Genomic DNA, 22,040 nt, shown 5'->3' on the forward strand with positions numbered 1-22,040 from the left:
GATACCAGAATAGTAAATTCCTGGAGCTCACCCAATCAGAACAGGGTGCCTGCTCTGATGCCAATTGAAATTCTGCCACACGTGGACAGATGTTCTACCAGATGTCTAAGACATCTTGTATAACATAATATAAAAATAGTTAAATAAATATGCAATGTAAATAGCATAAACTGAAACAGGACACACAAGATTGTTAACTCAGTTCGGTGCAAAATCACCCACGTCTGGAGGGTTTTCACCCAAGAGAAAGATAATCCACTATTCCGAAAAATTGTACACAAAAGGTCTTAACAGAACTGCCCCAGTTCCCAGCCTTTTCTACCTATCTCTACAAGTGATTAATACTTAGCCCTCCCCCTAAGTATGAGAGCCCCTCTCACTTTCTCTCAATCACTGCCACAGTGATTCACTAGCTCACAACACGAGCAAAGACAGATCTCATGATCAAACAACAAAAATCAACTCTCAGCAAAAGAATCAATACATGAATAAGCTGAGAGAACAACAAGTGTGAACACAGACAAGAGTAAGCCCTAGTTTTACTCAACAGAAGCTCTTTACCTAATACTAGGTTTAGGTCTTCATATATAGCAGTCATCCAAGCCTTGTCTTCGATGGGCTTGGACGAGCACAGGTCCACACAACACTCAAGGAGTTAGTAGGAAACAAATCTGCTGCATAATCTTCAATATTAAGTTTCCTATTCCAGAAATAAAACTCCCACAAACTTCAAATCAAATCTTTGAAATTGATTTGATTACATAATAATAAAATCCTTGGACGGCGCACAGAAGCTTCCACAAATACCCTATCTTGATCACCAAGTAATCAGAATGAAGCTTCACAGAAAACCTAGCCAACTCATTGCAGATTTCGCAGGGACAGATGTCACAGGCATGATGTTGTGACATCGGGTCCGACATGTTGGCCAAAATCTTAACTTAGCTAAAATGCAGACAACATAATAAAGGAACAACAAAGGGTAATTGCTTGAGCTTTAAATTGCATGACAGCAGGTTTGGAACTTTTGGTCGTTACTGTTCCAGTTCCAGCCTTTTTGGATTTATTTCCTTTTTTATTCTCCTTTAATTCCTTTTTCCTTAACTGCCTTGGTTTCCTCCTTCTTTCCCTCCACGGTTGTAGGCACCTTCTTTGCTGCAGGCTTTTTTGAATTCGAATTCAAACTTGCATTTATTTTCTTCTAGCGTTTTTCCACAACGAGCCAATCATTATGCGCTGATTTCGGGCATTGAATGGGCGGTTTCATGGGCGTTGGACACACTGGAGGTGTAACAGAATCTTCCATCATTGCATTTATTGGCACTGTTCCTAGAGTTTCAGCGTCCCCTACCACTGCACCCTTCTGTGCCGGCGCGACCGCAACACTGCCATTCATGTTGCTTCCCACCTGAGTCGTGCCCTGGACTGAGTTGTTGCTTCGTGTTGAGCTCTCTGTACTAGTTACCACCATACAATTGCGGGCAAGATGGCCATAACAACCGCACTTCCGGCACAGAAGATGCAGACCCTCATACTCGACGTTGTACCATGTCACTTCCAACCTAATCACTCCCTGAACAGGCTTGGTCATATCAATCTCCACGCAGATGCATGCGTACCTCCTTCGTTGCATGTCATTCGTGTTCATGTCAATTTTGATTGGCGTACCAACTGCTGACGCCAACGTGAGAAGAATGTTCTTATCATAAAACTGGAAACCTAACCCTGGTCTTCGTATCCAGACCATGGTTGTGCTTAGGGGTGTTCATCGGATCGGATCGATCCGCTGAAACCGACGAACTGAACCGACCCAAAGCAATTGGATTGGTTTTTTTTTTTGTTATTTGGTTAAAAACTTATCCAAACCGATAAAAACCAATGAAGATTGGTTCGGTTCACAGTTTGAAAAATTAAAAACCAATGAACCGATGAACCGAACCGATGATAAATATTTATTTATAAATTATATATATATATATATACATGTATTTATTGAAGAAATGTTTTGAACAAATATTGTTTATGTTAGACTTTTTATGTTTGTTAGACGTATTATGTTTTTGTTTTCTATAATTAATTTGTAATGGTAGTAATATTAAACACTACTTTAAGCATTTCTACATTGTTAAGTACTTAAGTTGTTGATTATGAATTATGGATTTATGATTAAGCTATGGTTGAGTTATTGATTTGTCATTTTTATGCATTGTTAAGTTGTGAATCATATGTGTTTGCTATATATTTATAGTTGTGGAATTGATATTTACTAAAAAAATGTTGTGAAACCGATGAACCGAACCTATTCAAACTGTTCATCATCAGATCGGTTCGGTTTTGAATTTTTTTTTTGCTAACAATCAATCGAAACCGAACCAATGAATTTTGATTTGATCGATTTTTTGTTTCACCTAAAACCGGTCCAAACCGAACCGCCAACACCCCTAGTTGTGCTAATCTTTGAATTAGCTGCCACAAAATCCGACGTCCATGGCTTCACCGCCAAGTAGTGGTCGTATATTAGCCACGGAGCTCCTGATATAACCCTCACTTTGTCCTCCGGAGGATCAAACTTAACAAGAAAATAGCCATGATGCACATCACGTATCTCATCGCCTCCCGTCAGCTTCCACATTACTTTCAGCTTTTCACATAGAGCATTATACCCAATATTCTTCCCTAGCAGCTTCACCACCAAGCAATCCTCCCATGGTTTGCAAATCTCCTTGTACTTGTTAGGCTCCAGGGAGAACATGGGAAAGGTCTTATTCTCATCTACATACTCCATCTTCATGGTCCCATTGTCCACCAAGTCATCCGATTATGTTGCCTTATGCGTCCCCAGCACTTTCTCTTTGAACGTGGGCCTCATCCCAGCCCTTTCCAGTGGCTTTCCCGCCGACGGAGTACCAGGTGGACGTGTGCCAAGGCCTTCGCTATTGACCTCCATTCTCTCTATGCTTTCCTTAAACCTCCAGGCGAGATAGGTTTTGAGATGGAGAAACGTGTTTGCCCTTATTTTTTTATTTTAGTTAAAAAAATTATTTTAAAAATAAGTCTGACATGGCAAAAAGTAAAAATCCTATTGGGTGACTGTGTAAACCAACCATGTTTACACTGTCGGTGCACCTCCATTAATCTCAAATCTTAATAATAATATTTAACACTCCCCCTCAAGCTGGAGCATAAATACTTAATGCATCTAGCTTGTTACATTATATATATATATTGTATCCTATGACCTCGTAAAGATTTAGGGCCCGTTTGGTGGTCAGGATAGGATAGGATATGACATGATAGTAAACATATCATGTTTTTATCTGTTGTTTGTTGCGCCAGTAGGATATGATAACATTATCCTATATCCTATACTATGTTGTTCATCATGTGTAAAAGTTATCCTGAGGGGCGAGCTAGGATAGAACAGGATATGATACCAGTTATATATTTTCTTTCAGTATCCTAACTCTAAATTAATTTATTATAATATTCTATAATTTATAATAATATTGATCAATGAATATAAAATATTAATTTAACTAAAATAAAAATAAATAAAATTATTATTCATAAATAGTAAAATAGACTACTCACTTACAAATATTGACTTATCAATTAATCAATATCAATATCAATATATATTAGAAAAGAAAAACTTCTATCATGCTCATTTAGTGACGGGCAGCACCAGATTTCTCATAAAAATAATTACGCGTGTCAATTTGTTAGATACCAAATTCCACGTGTCAATTTGTTAGATAACTTTCAATTTGTTATATAAATTTTGATGTTTAAAATCTGAGAAACTTTTTCATAAAATTTTAAAAGATTTGTCATAATTATCTAAGATTTACCTAGATTAAATAAAAAACCAAAAAATTCAATAAAAATACCATAAAAATTAATTATTAAAAACTATCAAAATCTATCAAATCACATTAAAAACTAATAAAATTCTGAATTAAAGAAAAAATCGAAATTTCAATAAAAAATACCATAAAATTTAATTAAATACTCTAAAAATACTGGTTTATGTTATGTCTGAAATTTGCAGTCATAGATTAGTCCCCGTTCTTTGTTTGTTATTTTTTGATAATATATAAGCTTCAGATTAGTTTAAATGTTTTTTATTTTCTGAAAACTTCTTTATTTTGAAGAAAATAATTTCTTTTCATTTTAAAATTTCAATTACTTTGCTCCAGCAGATATAGACTATTTGGGCCTGCTAACAATCTGTCTTTGGCACCAGTTTGTGATGTCATGTGCGGTGAAGGACATTTTCTTTTGGGGTGCAAACACTTTGTGATGATGCTGCTGGAGTGTTGTGTCTTTCATGGTTTTTCCTAGCTGTCTCTTTAGCTTTTCTTCTTTTTTTCTTATTGCTTGATGTTAGAGCTTTTCAGGACTATCTGGACGTGATCTGTCCATTTCTGGACTAGCTTTTCCTTTGCTTTTTGTCTTGTTTTGCTGTCCTTTTGTTTCTTTTGTGCTTTTATTTCCTTTCTTTTGCTTTGATCTTTCCCCAACTGGGAGGGCCTGTTCCCAGTTCTATTTTCTATCAATTCATATATTTTTTATTGTCAAAAAAAAAAATTCAATTACATTGTTTCCCATTATGATATAAAATCTCTGAAATGTATGTTTTTACAATTAGTTTCTGGAAGTAATGATGGCATGCAAACACCACCCTTCGATATTGTAATCGTAGTCTCGACTACCACCATCTCCATCATCACCACCCGTACACCACCCTCCAACATTATGCATTTCAACACCACTACCATCGTCGTCGCAGTATTAACGGCATTATGCATTTTGATAATCAAGAAATCTCCATCTTTTACTTCTCCTAGTCCGGTACTCCTTCAAATAGACATAAACAACACATATATTTAGGGCATTAGTTTTAACACCCCCTTATTAATCTCACACCCTCTTTTATTTTCTAAATTCCCTTAATACCCTCTCTTATAAAGAGATAATTAAAGTGTGATAGTATTTTCACACCTACTAACTATGAAACATTTTCACACTCAATGAGTGAGAAAATATTTCACACTCACTAAGTGTGAAACACAATTGTGTGAATCGAGTATGTTCATTCTCTCTTTACCTTCTTCCTTGGGTGTGAAACACGATTCAGTTTCGCACTCAAGATCAGGAGTGTGAATGAACCGACTGTTGAGAATTTTATGTTCAATTTTAAATTTTTCGTTTCTTTAAAATTAGATTTCACACTCAAGTGTGTGAAACATTTTCAAATTTCACACTCAAGAGTGTGAGTTATTGAAATGTTAATAATTTTATTTTTAAAAATTATTTTTTTTGTTTTTTTATATTTTCATTTCACACTCAAGAGTGTGAAATCCTTTCAAATTTCACACTCAAGAGTGTGAAGGAACCAACTGTTAAGAATTTTATTTTTAATTTTAAATATTTCATTTTTTATAATTAAATTTCACACTCAAGTGTGTGAAACATTTTCAAATTTCACACTCAAGAGTGTGAGTTATTGAATTGTTAATAATTTTATTTTTAAAAATAATTTTTGTTTTTTTTTTATATTTTCATTTCACACTCAAGAGTGTGAAATATTTTCAAATTTCACCCTCAAGAGTGTGAAGGAACCAACTGTTAAAAATTTTATTTTTAATTTTAAATATTTCATTTTTTTTATAATTAAATTTCACATTCAAGAGTGCGAAAAAGGCAAGCTCACACCCTAATGTCAAACTTTCCCTTATATGGTTTGAATTTACCACCCTGCTCACACCCTAATGTCAAACTTTCCTTCCCGTTCAAGGTTCCATAGTCAGACCTTATCATAACAACAACAAAGCCATTGTCCTTCCCCACCAACCGAGCCCAATCAAAGACTTTCATGCCGATTTTGGAATTTCTACAAACAACAAATACGGTTAGCTTTTTATTTAATAAAGTCAATCAATTGTATATATCATATTAAGCACATGAGATATGTGAATCTTATCAGTGGTGAAGGCTTCTGTACATTCTACCATAACAACATGAGATAATGCATTCATGTCATTTATTGCATTCATTAAATCTTCATCCTCCTTCAATATGTGACCCCATTCTTTCATATCATCAACTTCATTATCTACTTCTTTCACATGATCCACCTTGATATGATCCCCTTCAGCCACATTATCGATTTTCTCAATGAGCACAGGAGACATGATTAGCTATCATGAAATGGAAAAGAGTAAGAATCAAAAAGAAAAATTCACAAACAAGTAAATTTCACACTTTTGAGTGTGAACGGAACAACTATTTTCCACTCCATAGTGTGAACTACAAACCAAATTCACACTCTAAAGTGTGAAATACGAACAACAGTGATAAAATGAAATTTTCACACAACGAAAGGAAGAAGGTGAAGAGAGAATGAACATACCTCGGTTCACACTTATAAAGTATGAAATGTTTTCATATATATTAAGTGTGAAAAGTGGCAACGAATAAAACTATGAGATGAGTGTAAAAGTGAAGGGTTGTGTGACAAAGAAAGATGATGGTAGTGATAAGGTAGGAAAAGGGATATGTTTGGAATGAAATTAAATTTTAAGGGTATTTGATACATTTTGGTGCATAAAAGAAGGGTGGGGGATTAATTGAGGGGGTGTTAAAACTAATGCCCATATCTATAATCTATCTATAATCTATAATCTATAATCTATCTATAATCTATAATATATAATATATATAAAAGCAAAGTTTTGCAGTCTTGGGGGCAAAAAAGTCATTCAACAATTTATTCCAATAACTATGGAAGCTGGGCATGGATATTTTTGTAAAAGGTCATTTTATTTCACTCAGGTTTGATCTCAGCCGTTCATTCATATCAGTTTCACTCCTTCTTTCATTCAAGGGATTTATTAAATTTGTGAAACGCTTTTCAGTTTCAACAAAATACAGACGCTTCCCCTTTCACCTTTACCTTCTTCCTTTTCTCCTTCTCTCAGCCGTTTCACGAACTTGAAAAGGCAGACACATGGTTTCAAGTTCGTTTAAAACCTTCTCTCAGACACTGCTTTTCCGTGTCTGCCTCTGATTTCCAGCACCTCCTCGACACCCTGCCTCGCCCTTCCACCGCCGTCTGGAACACCTTCATCATCGGCTTCATCTGCGACCAGAAGCCCCTCGACGCCCTCCTCCTCTACGCCCACGTCTCTTTCGGGTTTTCAGGATCTCAGGGAGGATATTTGTTTTGCCATGGTAACCCCTGTCGCAGGTACCTTGGCCACTGGGATTGGGGCTTTGACGGGTGGTCAAGGAACTGGCTAGATGGCGGTTATGCAAATGAAGGGGAGACAAAGGATTTTTGGAGGGTTCGAATCAAAGTAGGGAAGGCGGTCTGCTCCGTTTAGGTATGTATTTCATCTCTGGTGGTCTCTAGGATTCTGAACTGATATCGTTCCCTTTGTTTTTTTTCCACTTCGTGATGGAGATGATTTTTGGCTAAGCAAATTTGATTCAAATTGTTCACTGTGATTCTTGTCTTGCAGATTTGGTGCGCCTTTGCTGAGATTATGGGGTTCCAGTTTGTGCATTGGTGTCGTTCTTCTACGTTGTTCTTGATTGTGGTATTGAATTTCCTTTCCCTCTCTCTCTCTTTGTTGTTCCTGAAAGGCCCAATTTTTTTTGTCTCTGATGATTGATTCCCAATTTTTCCATCCTTAGAATGGGGCAGCTTTGTTGTTAGGTCGCAATAACCTCCATTCTATAAATTAGTTTACTTTAAATGTATTATATTGAAGTTTGAAAGATGGCTAAAATTGAGTTGATGCATCTGTGTTGATGGTGAAGGAACAGTTCAGTAGAATCAGCCAAGGCTGATGGGCTCAATGCAGTGACTAGGGTTGGAATCCTTTGTGATCTTTATTGGAGCTTTTTGGTTTTCAGTGAGAACAAAGATTTAAACCTGATAATTTTAATTTTTTATAATTTCCTGTACATATTGATAATTATACTGTTGATCTTTTCCTTTCTAGAGCTTGCCATAATTAAAGGAGGCAATTGATTCATCTTTTTGTTATTTTGATTTCCATTCTACTATTTTGATGCTAATTCTTTGTTTTGGTTAGCATCCAAAAAGAAGAAGCCTCAAACACAGTGAATGTATGTATTTTAATATGAGATTTACCATGCTTTGAGATTATACTTAAAACTGGGCTAAGAGTTTGAGGTTCATTAGAAAGCGTTTTGAGTTTCGGGATGTGAAGTTCATCACAACTTTGATGCAGATAGCTTCTTTTAGCTAGCATTTACTATAGAAACAATTTAACTACAGTTGATTTTTCTTTGCTGAAAAGCTTTGTTTGCTGAGAAACATTTGAGTTCTCTACAAATGTATTGGTATAACGCTAAATTTTTTGTAATTTTTAGGGTTAATCAGTTCTTTGGTGTGATGAGGCTGCAACTCATGATGCTTATTCCCAAAAGAAGTATTAGTAACAACAACAGAAAAAGCAAAAGGAGGTGGCTTTCTCTCTCTATCAGCTTATTGTTTTCTTTTATTTTTCAGATACAAAGTAAAAGTTCATTTTTTCATTTGTTAAAGGTTGACTGAAGCTTGGCTTTGAGGCAGGACTCTCGAAAGCTACCACTTGCAGAGTTATTCAATTTCAGAATTAGAAGTGAAAGATCTCCGAAACTGAAATTAAGTTGGGGTGTTCAAAGAACCTGATGATTCTATCCTGAGACAAAGAATGACTTCAGTCACCAGCTCAGGAAACAATTAGATTGTGCGGTGGAAATCAGAAATGGCGTGAAGAGGACACATGCTGGTGAGTAACTTGCTGATTTCCTTTCCATCTTTGGTTTCTCTTTGTCTTTCTCCATTGTTGATTGTTTTGGTATGTGTTCAATGTTGACGACTGGGTTTCGGTTTCTCTGAAATCAGGTTTCGCTTGGTTTAATATTACCTGGTGAGTACTTCTAACTATTCTCTTTTCACCATTTTTTGATTGTTTTCGCTATAAGAAAAACGGGTTAAAAGTTGAAGCCGTGGGTATTTGATCTCTAGTGGGGTTGTACTGTTAATTTAGGAATCAATTCTCTGATTTCATTTGTGATCTGCTAGGATTCAGAATCATCCTCTGATATCATTTGCGATTTGCCGGGGTTCATTCATTAAGACAAAGCAGTCACCTTTTGTTACTTCACTTTTGATATTCACCACCATTACTGTTTCGCTTTGGTTTTTGGCTTTTTCCCTTTTCAATGCATCTATCAGAATCATCATTCTTTTTGTTACCTTACATTTTTAATTTCTCACTGTTTCTTTAAAAGCTTAACATGTTTTTGAGGCCCTCAATTATAAGCTAACAAAGAGTAAATGAAATGTTTTGGCTTGAAAATTTGGAGTTGGTACTTGATATGTATGCAGCTTATTTTGCTTTGTCTTAATTTTTATTTTCTTCACTTTCATTGGTTGGAACTGATGAAGTGGTTGTTTTATGTTTTGATATTGTTAATTAAGATTGTCATGGTTTTTTCAGAATGAGTTTATTTACCTTTTCAGAATATTGATGGTGAATTTGGAGGGATTGGTTAAATCCAATCAAATAATTTTTTGGCATATTGAAAAAATTCAATTGAAACATTCACTGGAGACACACGGTTACCCTCAATGTTGTAAATATGGGTGGAACTTAAATAATGTACATTCCTTCTCACGGTCTCTTTCTTTAATAAGATCTTAAGCTTCACATAGCTTTTTTGGCTTGCATTCCGTCTCATAATCTCTTTCTTTGTTGTCATTGTTTTTTGGAGGGCGTTTGACAACAGGTTTCTCCTTGGATTTCATCTATTAGGTCTGTTATAGGATGGGAATATTGATGGGAGAACACTGTTTGGTTTGATTCAATGGAGATCATGGAAGTGGTTGTCTGCAGAAAACAAGGAATTTACTTCATCAATGTTTGAATGGTTAACTAATCTAATGGCATGCCTCGGTGGATATTGATCAGTGCTTTTGGTTCAGGATGGCTTTTGATTTCAAGTTGCAATTGGGTTGGCGGTTGCTGCAATTTTGGATTTGCTTCTTGGATCCTGTATTGTTTCGCTAGAGGATGCTGACGTAGAGGACAAGATGCTGGTGGATTTTGAGATAGTAATTACTATTGTAATAGCTACTGTCTTAGCTTTAGGCAGCATAGTTGGTTTTTTCTTTTTGTCTAATTTAATGGCCCATTGAATGTTTTGTGCAGAAGCCTCTCAATAAAAGTGAAGCAGTTGTTCCTTCTAATTTGCTGGATAATAGTTTGGCTTTTGATCCAGCCCTCAATAAGATTGCCTGACATGAGGGTGCATCAGACATGTAGCTTAATCCCTTTTTGTAATTTGGTATTTGATTTCTAATGGGCAGAAGTGTTTGAATTCTGAACTGTACCATGAAATTTGCAGTGCTTTTTTCTTTTTACGGATTATTAGCTACACAATTTTTATTTGTGGCTTTAATGTGATTGATCTACCTTACTCAATCACAATCCATAAAACTGAAGAAAAAAAAGGATGAAAGATTAAGGATGAAATTTTGCGTAGAACAAACATAAGGGACAACTCCAAATGTAGAAATTCTTAAGAATGGCATAATTTATTTGACCTATAGTACGTTCTGTTAAAAATTGTGTTGATAATTTAAATAAAAAACATTAACAATTGTGTTGTTTCAAGTAAAATAACTAAAAGGCTATGTAACATCATTAAGTCTATTAAAAAATATTACAAAACTTTGTCACTTAAAAAATATTACAAAACTTTGTCACTGATATAAATTAATGTGCAAATGATTTCATTAAATTAAAACATAGGGAAGTTAGCAAAGTCATGGAATCCAAAGGGGATTTTAGTGAAGCTTACAATTGAACAATAAAGGTACATAAATTGCTAAATTAATATTTTTAAGAAATATTGTGAGGAGAGTTACAAAGTGATGGAATCCCAAGGGGATTTTAGTGAAGCTTGCAATTGAATATTAAATATTAAACATCATTAAGCCTATTAAAAATGAAACTGATGTCAATTAACCACCCAATACACAACTACGAAAAAAACTAAAAGGCAAATAAGAATGATCCAGCTTCTTAGGGAAAATAGATTGATAAGCGATTTTTTTAAAGCATAAATTTAGAAGTTAATAGTTATTTAAATTTAATTATGAGATAAATTAGTATTTATTAGTCTATTTAAAATTAAATTTATTCTTGCCTTTTGGTTCCTTTCTTTGAAGTTAGAATCCACACTCTTGAGCTCTATATATAGATACAATAGTATGTGCATAGGCATCAAAGCAAGAGCTAATATTTTGTCATGGCTAACTCTATAGGTTCATATTCTATTATGTCTCACTCCATTCCTCCCTTTGCATTTGCGGTTTTGCATACCGAGTCAAGGGTAATTGTTGATTGTGTTTCTCTATTGTTTTACTCTCTCTTCTGTGTTTTCATTTTAATAGTTTTTTTTGGGCTCTTATTTACTGGATGCAGCACTACGGTAAGACTAATGAGGATGTGGTGGAATACTTACAACTCCCGGATGATGGAGATTTGATCCTTACTGACTCATTAGGTGTGACCAAAGAGATATCCTTTACTGTGGTAGTCAAAAAAGCTTACCCAATCCTTGGATGGTGTGAGCTTCGCCAATTCTACAATTTTTCAGGAAATGTTTGGCTCCTTTTGAAACATGTGAACAACTAGCTAAGATACACTAATCAATAAAGACAAAAATAATATTAATCTACCATTTAAAACAACAAGTCAAAAGATAAAAACAAAATAATAAAAAAAACAAAAAACAAACATTTAATTAAAAGAAACACATAAGAATTCATAAACTAATTTTTTTTATTATCTTTTACTCAATAAATTATATTTAAATAAAAACAAAATTAACAAAAAAAACCAAAAAATGAATATCCCTGTGCATCGCACGGTAAAAAGTACTAGTATTTATATATTGTGCATGTCTATATATCTATAGATTTTATTTACTAATGGATGTGGACATTGTGATATTTTAATATATTTGTACACATTACAAACTTGAAAGAGTTAGCTGGCTAAATATCCTATTAGACATATTAAAACAAATTTTATCAGTCACTTCTTTTTAATCTATTAGATAAATGATTTTTATATTTTCTTATGCCGTTTATAAGTTTACAGCATGATGCTTCCTTTTGTGGTGGTGGAATTTGATTGGAATTCAATGCGATGGCTGGATTTTTTCTTGGGGCGGGGGGGGACTTCTCGGGACTGTTTTTGTAGTCTGTTCTTCCAGCTGAGTTAGATAAAACATCTGGTGTATCTAAGTTTGAAGTTTCTATCTTCATTTCACGTTATGTAAATGTTTGAAGTAAAGCACTATGGACTATTATAATTTACGTCTTGTTGTTTGACAGATTTCTATGATAGGTCGGCTCTTATGGCCTTTGGGAGATATAAAAATTCTGTGTAGTTTCTTTGGCTGTTTGATTATTTTATTGCTCAGAGTTAGGGATGGTAATGGGTAGAGTGTGGGTACCTATTCCCATACCCGCGTTTTCAAAAAGTACTCGTACCCGTCCCCATACCCGCGTGGGTAGCAATCTGAATGTCCGTCCCCGTACCCTATGGGTACCTATATGCCCGTACCCGTGCCCGTTACCCGCAATTTAGTTCATAAAAATTTAACTTTCTTCAATAAAAAATCAAAATACAACTGTTATTATAAAATAAAAATCATTAATTAAAATAAAAATGATCATCCGAGTAATTAAGAAGTAAAATCATTTGAATAAGTATAAATTTTATAAAATGGGTTATTTAACCCAAATTCTACCATAGGTCATTTAGACAACCCCTTATAAAATTTGTATAAGTTAGGGATAAAAAACATATTTGACCCTAAATAAATCAATTAATAAAATATAGAAAATTCAACCAATTTATCTTAAATGTGATTGGTCCACCTAGACCATGGGTTATTTAACCCAAATTTTACCATGTCATTTAGACAACCCCATTTTGGATAAAAAAGAATAAGTGGGAATTGAAGCTTTAAATTTATAAATTTAGATTATTAATAAACTCCTAAAGTTGTAGGTTAATAATTTATTTTAAAAATAAGTGAGAATAATTATGAACCATATATATAATATAAAGACTTCACTTACGTATTTTTTAAGAGAAGTTAGGAAGTTATACTTTAAGTTTATTAAAATATACTACCAATTATGTGTATGTATATGTATAATATGTGTGCGAGTATGGGACGGGTTGGGTACTATAGTACCCATACCCGCACCAGTACCCATTAATTTTTGCGGGTATTTACTCATACCCAAACCTCATACCCATTTAGCGGGTTTTTACCATACCCATTATGAGTATTTTTTGCGGATACCCAATGGGTCTCGGACCCATTCCAATCCCTCCTCAGACCCACCTTGATTATTTATTCAAAGAATAATGAAACTTTTCTATTTTTAATTGGGTTTTCACCGGTGTTGTCAGAGGGATACAAGAAAGAAAGAAAGAAAATAGATGAAAGAAAACTATAAGGATTTACAAGGGGGAATTTATAAAAGATAGGATGTATTATTTTCAGTTTAAATTTTTTTTTTCTTTTTTTGCTATTATTTGGTATTCAAATCAACATCCATCTTACCCTTCTATTCAATTTGGTGATTCTGCTTCTTCTTTTTTGGGCCAGTTTTCTGTCTCTGAACCAGGGGTCACTCATGTATAGTGAGGTGCAGGCTATATCGGCTCACATGCATGCTTCCTTTACGGCTCCTGAAGGAGTCTTATCGAGTATGTCTCTTCATATTATTGAAAACTTCTCTGACAAAATCAAATGCACGGCACTCATCAGTCTAGTCTGACATTTTCTCCCTTGCAGGATAATCTGTCACGAGGAAATTTAGGTGCCGTCAAGGTTCTTCAAAACCTATTTCCAGAACCTGGAAGGCTTCAATTTTACATGCTGACTTGGGAGATTCGAAATCTGTATCCTTGTAATATTTCCTTGTTGCCTGAAATAATTTGGTGTTGAATGTTAACTTTGATTGAAGCATAGTGTTAGAGAATGCCCCAGAGAAATTGTGTACCGTGTACTTGACTGGTTATCAGGTTAATAAAATCTTTTCAGAGAATAAATTTGTTGCTGTGATGCACTTCACTGCTGTTGCATATGTGGGAGAAAGCACACTTTACCCTCTTAAGTAAGTACTTGTAACTTTTATTGGGGACAATATTTCCAGTTTAACAATTTGTGCGAAGTAGTAGTATAGAATTTGTGTGCATTTCTAATTTCCTCCATAAGTAGCATGAACAACAGATTGGCTTTTTAGACACAAATTGAAATTCTCAATTTTATTATGAATTCTCTTTCAAGGTTTGTTTAACTAAGGTCTTGGTTTTGTGGATTCAATATGCTCTGCCTTTGATAATATACCTCTCTTAGTTAAAACTTAAAAGGTTGACATTCCTATAATTACCTTCATAGTGGTTTACTCAAAAGTTATCCTAGGCCCAAGGAAGTTACAAATAAAAAAAGTACATGATTGTGAAGTGAATGTTAAGGTTTCCAAATCAAAATTGATTCTAAATCTAGATTATTTGGGATAAAGACCTAAATATGTTTTATGGGATTATGTCTATATGTTTTCTCTATTATGACTTATTTTAATTAGATTTAGCTGAGATGGATCAGTGTTAAAATTCATCCATTTCAATTCAACTTTTTTATGTTGTATAACTTGTTTGTCAGGGGTATTATCTCAATATTACATCAAATACCTTGTTGGTATTGGAGTCTATGGCTAAATATGGTGTGAAGACGTTGATATATTCTAGTACATGTGCAACATACGGGGAACCGGAAAAGATGCCCATTACAGAAGAAACGGAACAGGTATGAAATATTCTAAGTGTGATTGAATTGTGAACTATAGTTGAGAACTTTCGTTTTTAACTACAGTCTATGTCTAATGTTTTCTTGGTTACTTTAATGAACATTGAAACCTATGTTAAATTGATATTCTTCAATTTCAGAAGCCAATTAATCCATATGGAAAAGCCAAGAAGATGGCAGAAGATATCATCCTTGATTTTTCTAAAAATTCTAAGATGGCCGTAATGATTCTGAGGTTTGTACTTTGCATTTAAGTTATTAGTGATTTCTCCAATGTTTCAAATAGCTTTTTTTTATGTCTTATTCATGTGCCCTTTGTTTCTTAAGTTATTAGTCAACATATCTTACATGTAAGGAAACCTTGTAACAAGTGTTCCACGGTTTAAGTCAAATGCATTTTGTGATTTTTCTTTTCTTTGCTTTTTGGCATATAGATGTTATGAATCCGTATTATTAATGCAGACTTCTCATAATCTGCTACTTTATGATATATGACATTTTCTTCTGGGAAGGTTTGATTTGAAGGTGACCTAGACATGCACCTTCATGTGACAAAAATCTTTATTGCCATGTACTGATAGGAAAAAAGTATCAGTACTTAATTTTGGATTTCATAACATAAATAATTGTTAATTTCAAGTTAATAATTCCTACTATCCTATGGTTTGTGACTATTGATAACTTTTCTTTGGGGAACATTCAGATATTTCAATGTGATTGGATCAGACCCTGAGGGCAGATTAGGTGAAGCACCGAGACCTGAACTTCGAGAGCATGGTCGAATTTCAGGCGCTTGCTTTGATGCAGCTCGTGGTATTACATCTGGCTTAAAGGTATCCTGCTATTATAATTTTTACTTTATTCTTGTGCTGTTTTATTTTATAGAGAAGCTTAAGCCATCTGATTTTCCATTATGTAGAATTCTTCTATATATTATAATTTATTTCACTCTAGTCTGCTTTCACAGCCAACTTGAAAACCAGCCAAAAAAATTGTTTCTGAACTAATATGCCGGTATATAATGAATGTGTACTCATTGTATATGTTTCCACGATTTGCAGGTTAAAGGAACAGACTATAACACCCCTGATGGAACATGCGTTCGAGATTATATTGATGTAACTGACCTGGTTGATGCTCACGTCAAAGCTCTTGAAAAGGCACAACCTGGTCAAGTTGGGATCTACAATGTTGGCACTGGAAAAGGTAAGTTTTACAATTTGAATATAGCATACTTGGACGGTTGGACCACCTTCTCTTTCACCAGAATCAATTCTGAAACCCGAAAGCTACTCACAGATTGATTCTGGCTTCAGAGTCAATTGTAGAAGTGTTTCCAAACTTGGACATAGTCTATCCAGATGTTTCATAGTTATCTCAAAAGTTCTCATAGTGGGGTTGTTTCTCAGGAAGATCAGTGAAGGAGTTTGTGGATGCTTGTAAAAAGGCCACAGGGGTGAACATCAAAGTAGACTTCAATCCCCGCAGGCCCGGTGATTACGCTGAGGTTTATTGCTACCCGGCTAAGATCAGACGTGAACTGAATTGGACTGCACAACACACTGATCTTCAGAAGAGCATACAAGTTGCATGGAAATGGCAGAAATCGCGTCCTGGTGGTTATGGAGTATCATCTGCAATCTGAAGTTGCTGCTCTCATACATCATGGGGCTGAGGATTTTTTGGTTCTTAGGGAGTTAGTAGTTCATTCATTATACTTATATGTATTCAACATCTAATCATTCAATAATATAATGCCTAGGCTCTGGTATAGTTTTCCTACATCTTTTGATTCTTCCATTCTAAATAAACATAAGGCATTTCCCTCCCTCTATATTTTTGTTTGTTTGTGGCTCTCTGCTTGATCAAGCCAATTAGAATTTGCTTATTTTGCAGACTTTAGGACACGTTGCAAAATTGATATATGTTTGTAGTTTTTTATTTGTTGAGTTGATACAAAAATTGAGAAAGTCCAAGTCCCTGAAGTCTGCAAAATAGCAAACTTTGCTCTAATAAGTTTCGAAATTTTGTATAAATTTTCTCTAAGTTAAGACTGAGAAATTCTTATGCACGTCTCAATAATTTGGCACCAAGAGTCCTTTACATAAGTATGAATACGATTAGTTAAAAGAATAAAAATGAGGTATAGTCATTTCCAAAAATAATTTTGACATGAATTTCATAATGTATTGTTATTATACACATTCATTTTTCATACTTATTTTTGTAAAATTTCTTCATATCAAGTAAATAACTCGGTAAAAAATCTGAAAGTTATGCTTGTCTGATTTGAGACCTGTAACAGTTGAACGTGAAAGGCTGATTCTGCTGCTTTTTATGTCACCTTCAGTTGGAACAACTCGAGCCCACGAATTAATTTTACTGACAATATTGGATACTTGATTTTATTTCTTTTGAAGCTTGAATGTGAGATTCAGTCAAAGAATTTTCAGGTTCATTGAGGAATTTCGTTCTTCATTACATCAAATTTATATGCTTATTTTTTAAACAAAGATGTCTCAGAGACACGGTAGCTGAAAAACTAAGGGCCCGATTGGTGTGACGTATAGCATAAGGCATGATAGTATAAGACCTAATAGTATTAGGCCTGATAGTATAAGTCCTGATAAGTTTCTTATACTATATAATGTTTGGTCATACATTGAATAACTTACCATATCGTTTAAATTCATGCAATCTTATATTTGGTGAAGTATCCAATAATGATTGATAATAAATGTGGTTAAACAGTGGTGGTAGTCATAATACTGAATGTGGGGGTGGTGGTGGTGGTGGTGGTGGTGGTGTCGACGACGTGGTGGGTAGGGTGGCGGTGGTGATGGTAGTGGAGGAGGACGGTGGTTGTGGTGACAATAGGGCGTTGGTGTCGGTAGGGTGGTGGTGGTGGAGGAGAATGATGGTTGTGGTGGTTGTAGGGTGTCGTGGTGGTGGTGGTGGCGGCGGTAGGGTGGTTGTGGTGATGGAAATGGAGGAAGACGGAGGTTGTGGTGGCAGTAGGGTGTTGGTGGCGGTAAGGTGGTGGTGGTGGTAGTGGTGGCGGCGGTGGTGGTGGAGGATGAATAGTAGTTGTATCGGCGGTGATGGCGGTGGTGGTGTCGGCGGTGGAGGAGGACGGTGGTTGTGGTGGCGGTTGGGTGGTGGCGTCAATGTCGGTGGTGGCGTTGGTGATTGTAGTGGTGGTGGAGGGTGGCGATGGTGGTGGTGGAGAGCGGTGGTTGTGGTGGTCGTAGGGTGGTGACGTCGACAGTGGAGGATGTTGGCGGTCGCAGTAGTGGTGGTGGAGGGTGAATGGTAGAAACAGTGGAAGGTGGTGGTGATGTTGGCTTATACGCGTCAAATCTTATCAGGCCTTATCCACCACCTACATGATGGATTAAATAATACATCATTTTGATGTATAAGGGTGGGTTGATGGATAAGCTTATACAACACAATGTTAGCACCAAACAATGGATAAACACATAATGGATTGTATAAGCTTATACAATCATGCCTAATACGGCTTACCAAACGGGCCCAATATTTTACTTCATGGTCACTGCACTAAACTGTAAAGGATGACCAATGAGTTCTTCTTTTTTCTTCATTCGCAATACTTGAAATGAGTCTCAGCCACTTGCTAAAAGACGAAGTGCTAAGATTTTATACTTTTTGAACCTTGTTTGTTATATCTGTTAAATAACTTTTCATCAATTGGGAGTTAGTATATAAAATAAATTTATTTAACAGTGACTAAATAGTTTTAAGATTTTAAATAAACACTTTCATTTGGGAGTTAGTATACAAAAAGGTTTTTTTCTCTTCAAAATACATCTTTAAAAGTAATTGTTGTATAGTTCTGATTAACTTTTTTTTTTTTGAAAGGAGTTCTGATTAACTTAACATAACCAAAATACCCAATACTATAAGAGATGGAATTGAACGTTGAAAACCAGAAAAGCCCCAGCACATTTGGTGGATAACCTTTGAATAATTGAATCCCTTAAGTATGTCAGTAAATGTTTGATCATTAGTCTTGTGTATGAAAAAGGTTTGTAGAGAGGAGCAAAACTCTTTTGACATAGAACACTTTTATACATGATAATCATCCACGCAGTTGTAAATTTGTTTTACTATCCCATAGTAATTTCTTACATTTCCTGTATAAATATCAAGTAAATGAACTCGCATAATGATAATATTAGCTGTAGTTTTTGCAACATCAAGATTCAAGTAAGACAAACATCGTCATAAAATTTGAATCCTATGGGCTATGTCACACTTACTTAACTGGTTATGTTCTCAGATAAGTAACCAATACAATAGCTCAAATGAGGTGTAAAAAATTGTATGGGAAGACCTCACATCATTCAACTCTTTGAAGAAATTGATCATTAACTCATTAAGAAAATGATCAAAGCTTTCTTCTGCTGTTTGACAAGTACATGGTCTGGGTTTGAAAGCTTCAGCTGGCTGCAAAACAGTATACAAGTCACCCATTTGTGGAAAATACTCTAATCACAATTAGAAGAACTAAGCATAGTCTTGGTTTGTTAATAGTATCTAGAAACGCACATGATACAATCAAAGTTCAGTTTGTCAGACCATGAGCAATGGTTGTTGAAAAATTGTGTTGAGGATTGTTGAGATGTTGTAGTGGTTGTTGAAGAATGTTGAGGGTGATGTGGAGGAGAGAGGGAGGGGAGAAATGTTCAGGAAACTAAACAAAGTTGAGAGAGCTGCCGGATGCCATGTGGCGCGTTCCTAATGGCCACCGACAGGCGCGTGGCCTTCACGCAGGGGCGGATTCAGACATTATATATTGGTGGAGGCTAAATATAAAATAAATTATAGACTAAAATATAAAGTAGAAATTATATTAGTTAGCAAGCAAGAAGTAACTATAATCTCACATGAAAAACACAAAATTTTATTCAACCAAGAAAAGTTAAGACCAATTTGTGCAGTAAAAAAAATAAATTTTGCTTTTTTTTTGGAGAAAACATTACAATGTTGCTAATTTAACATTCCAAAATTTAGAGACACGAATCAACAATCAAAACAGGAAAACTCATCAGCAAAAACAAACGGAGGTAGCTCCAAACCCCACATGGTTCCATCAAAGAACTCAGATCTGCTGAGTTCACAAGCAAAAATTCTCACCCAAAAAATCAATCCAACTTAACGCGTGCAACAAGTTCGTAAACCAAAAAAAATCTTTGAAAATTGAAAATTAAAAAAAATAGAAATAGGAAAAGATCATCCAACATGAATTGTATGTAGCGTAGTAAGGGGAATTACGAAGTTGATTTACTTGAGAGACAATGAATCAATTGAATTTCTTCTTGAATTGTGGTTGATTGATGCGGTGATCAGGGTTCTCCATACGATGAGAAATTTAGGAATGTGAAGATTGGTGGGTTTTCAATTTTTGGGGAAAATGATTTTAAGTTGATGTATGCCAAAAAGCAACAATGGAAGAAAGAAAGAAAGAAAAACCGCGTTCTAATTTGATGTTAAGCGTGAATTTTGATTTTTTACTTATTAAGCCATGGCGGCGCTTTAAACCGTCGCCATACATTAACACAATACTTTTAGCAGCAGTTCCAGAACCGCCGCTATAAACGATATTAACAAAAAAAATTAAAAAATCCGGTGTGGCTAAAGCCACACCTTGCCTACACGTGGGTCCGCCCCTGCCTTCACGCGCAGACAAGGCGCGTGACGCGCCTGCGGAAGGAGAGAGAAGCTGACGGATTAAATGGGGCTGTCACGTGTCTGCTTCTGATTGGGTCGCCGGATTTCTTTTACCCTTATCTTTTGAACTCAATTATTTCATAAAAAAAAAAAATTTCTGGAAAAAAAATTTATCCCAAAATTCATTTTTTTTTTGGCTTAAATAAGTTTTTGGTCCCTAACCTTTACCAAATGTTTGGTTTTCGTCCCTCGCCGGAGTAAAAGTGTTTTTTTTTTTTTTTTTTTCAAAAGTAAAAGTGGGTTTTAGTCCATAACTTTTGCCACAAGATTTGGTTTTGGTCCCTCCAGAGCTCTGGGTCAATGTCGGAGCTCCGGTGGCCCATGTGGCATGGCCACATCAGTTTAATGAGCTGACGTGGAATTTATTTTTATTTTTCAAGTAAATTATAATTTTTTATTCTTTATCTTAATTTTTTATTAATTAGATTATTAATTATTTAAAAAAAACTAAAAACAAAACAGAAACTAATTAATTTTCTTTCTTCATTTTCATTTTCATCTCCTTTCCTCCCACATCTCCACCATCTTCTGCTTTTCATCCAACATCCCAAAAACACGCCGCCACCCCCTACCTCAACCACGCTGCGCCGCCACTGCCACCTCCAACTACCAAAAAACCCCAAAACGCCAACTTGAAAAGAAGCAGATTTGGCCGGGTTTGAAGAGAAAGGAGGTGATTTGACTTCAGATGTGAACAACGAAGGAGGAGCTGCGAAGTTTGGTTTCATATCTGAAAAACGACAAATCTGCGGTTTGGGGGTTTTGTGTTTGGTGTGTTTCGATCTGCGCTTTCTAGATTTTCATATGCGTTTTCTGGGTTTTAGATCTGTATCTGCGTTTTGTGGGTGGTAATTGCAGTGCGTGGTGATTCTGGGTTTTGGGCATTGGTTTGATTTTGAAGATGATTGTTTTCTGCAACCCACCCTTTTCACCACCAACAATAAGCGAGATCAAGTCATTTGGCAAATGTGTTAAGTCTTGTTGAATGAACATGAATAAATTTTTGGGTCATGTGCTCCACGAAAAGAAAGCTTTGGGGTGGGTTTCCAGAATAAAAAATTATAATTTAAATGAAAAATAAAAATAAATTCCACGTCAGCTCATTAAACTGACGTGGCCATGCCACATGAGCCACCGGAGCTTTGGCGTTGACCCAGAGCTCCGGAGGGACCAAAACCAAATCTTGTGGCAAAGGTTAAGGACTAAAACCCACCTTTACTCCGGCAAGGGACGAAAACCAAGCATTTGATAAAGGTTAGGGACTAAAAACTTATTTAAGCCTTTTTTTTTTCACAACTAACTTCATGGGTCTGACACTTGGTACAAGCAATTGATGTTTTCAAAGTAGTCATAGGACCGTA

The 22,040-nt window shown here is 35.3% G+C and overlaps 1 protein-coding gene and 1 long non-coding RNA gene across 6 annotated transcripts; both read left to right on the top strand.

Annotated features, from left to right (window-relative positions):
* Positions 1-6,925: 6,925 nt before the first annotated feature.
* On the top strand, positions 6,926-10,404 carry LOC130722674 (uncharacterized). Of its 4 annotated transcripts, none has more exons than XR_009014053.1 (6): positions 6,926-7,388; positions 7,527-7,604; positions 8,407-8,499; positions 8,582-8,807; positions 8,924-9,683; positions 9,796-10,404. It is a non-coding gene; the product is annotated as an uncharacterized LOC130722674 (long non-coding RNA). The 4 variants fall into 4 exon arrangements; XR_009014052.1 differs by having other exon boundaries at positions 8,924-8,948; positions 9,545-10,404; XR_009014051.1 differs by having other exon boundaries at positions 8,924-10,404.
* Positions 10,405-13,621: 3,217 nt separating this feature from the next.
* Positions 13,622-16,707, top strand: LOC130722673 (UDP-arabinose 4-epimerase 1). 2 transcript variants are annotated; one of them, XM_057573485.1, is made up of 8 exons: positions 13,626-13,820; positions 13,909-14,015; positions 14,139-14,230; positions 14,779-14,922; positions 15,063-15,157; positions 15,626-15,755; positions 15,984-16,128; positions 16,332-16,707. In XM_057573485.1, the coding sequence occupies exons 4-8, from the start codon at positions 14,827-14,829 to the stop codon at positions 16,565-16,567; spliced, it is 702 nt and encodes a 233-aa protein (XP_057429468.1). In that variant the 5' UTR covers positions 13,626-13,820; positions 13,909-14,015; positions 14,139-14,230; positions 14,779-14,826; the 3' UTR covers positions 16,568-16,707. The 2 variants fall into 2 exon arrangements, with proteins under 2 accessions (XP_057429469.1, XP_057429468.1); XM_057573486.1 differs by having other exon boundaries at positions 13,622-13,820; positions 13,909-14,230; positions 16,341-16,707.
* Positions 16,708-22,040: the final 5,333 nt, after the last annotated feature.

The sequence above is a fragment of the Lotus japonicus genome, chromosome 6 (genome assembly GCF_012489685.1).
Source record: "Lotus japonicus ecotype B-129 chromosome 6, LjGifu_v1.2".
Taxonomy (NCBI): domain Eukaryota; kingdom Viridiplantae; phylum Streptophyta; class Magnoliopsida; order Fabales; family Fabaceae; genus Lotus; species Lotus japonicus.

Bases quoted from the DNA above. Each gene is read 5' to 3' on its own strand.
- LOC130722673 (XM_057573485.1), top strand. From the start codon at position 14,827: ATGGCTAAATATGGTGTGAAGACGTTGATATATTCTAGTACATGTGCA. The intron at 15,158-15,625 runs GTTTGTACTTTG...GGGAACATTCAG, and splicing joins ATGGCCGTAATGATTCTGAG to ATATTTCAATGTGATTGGAT. The intron at 16,129-16,331 runs GTAAGTTTTACA...GTTGTTTCTCAG, and splicing joins CAATGTTGGCACTGGAAAAG to GAAGATCAGTGAAGGAGTTT.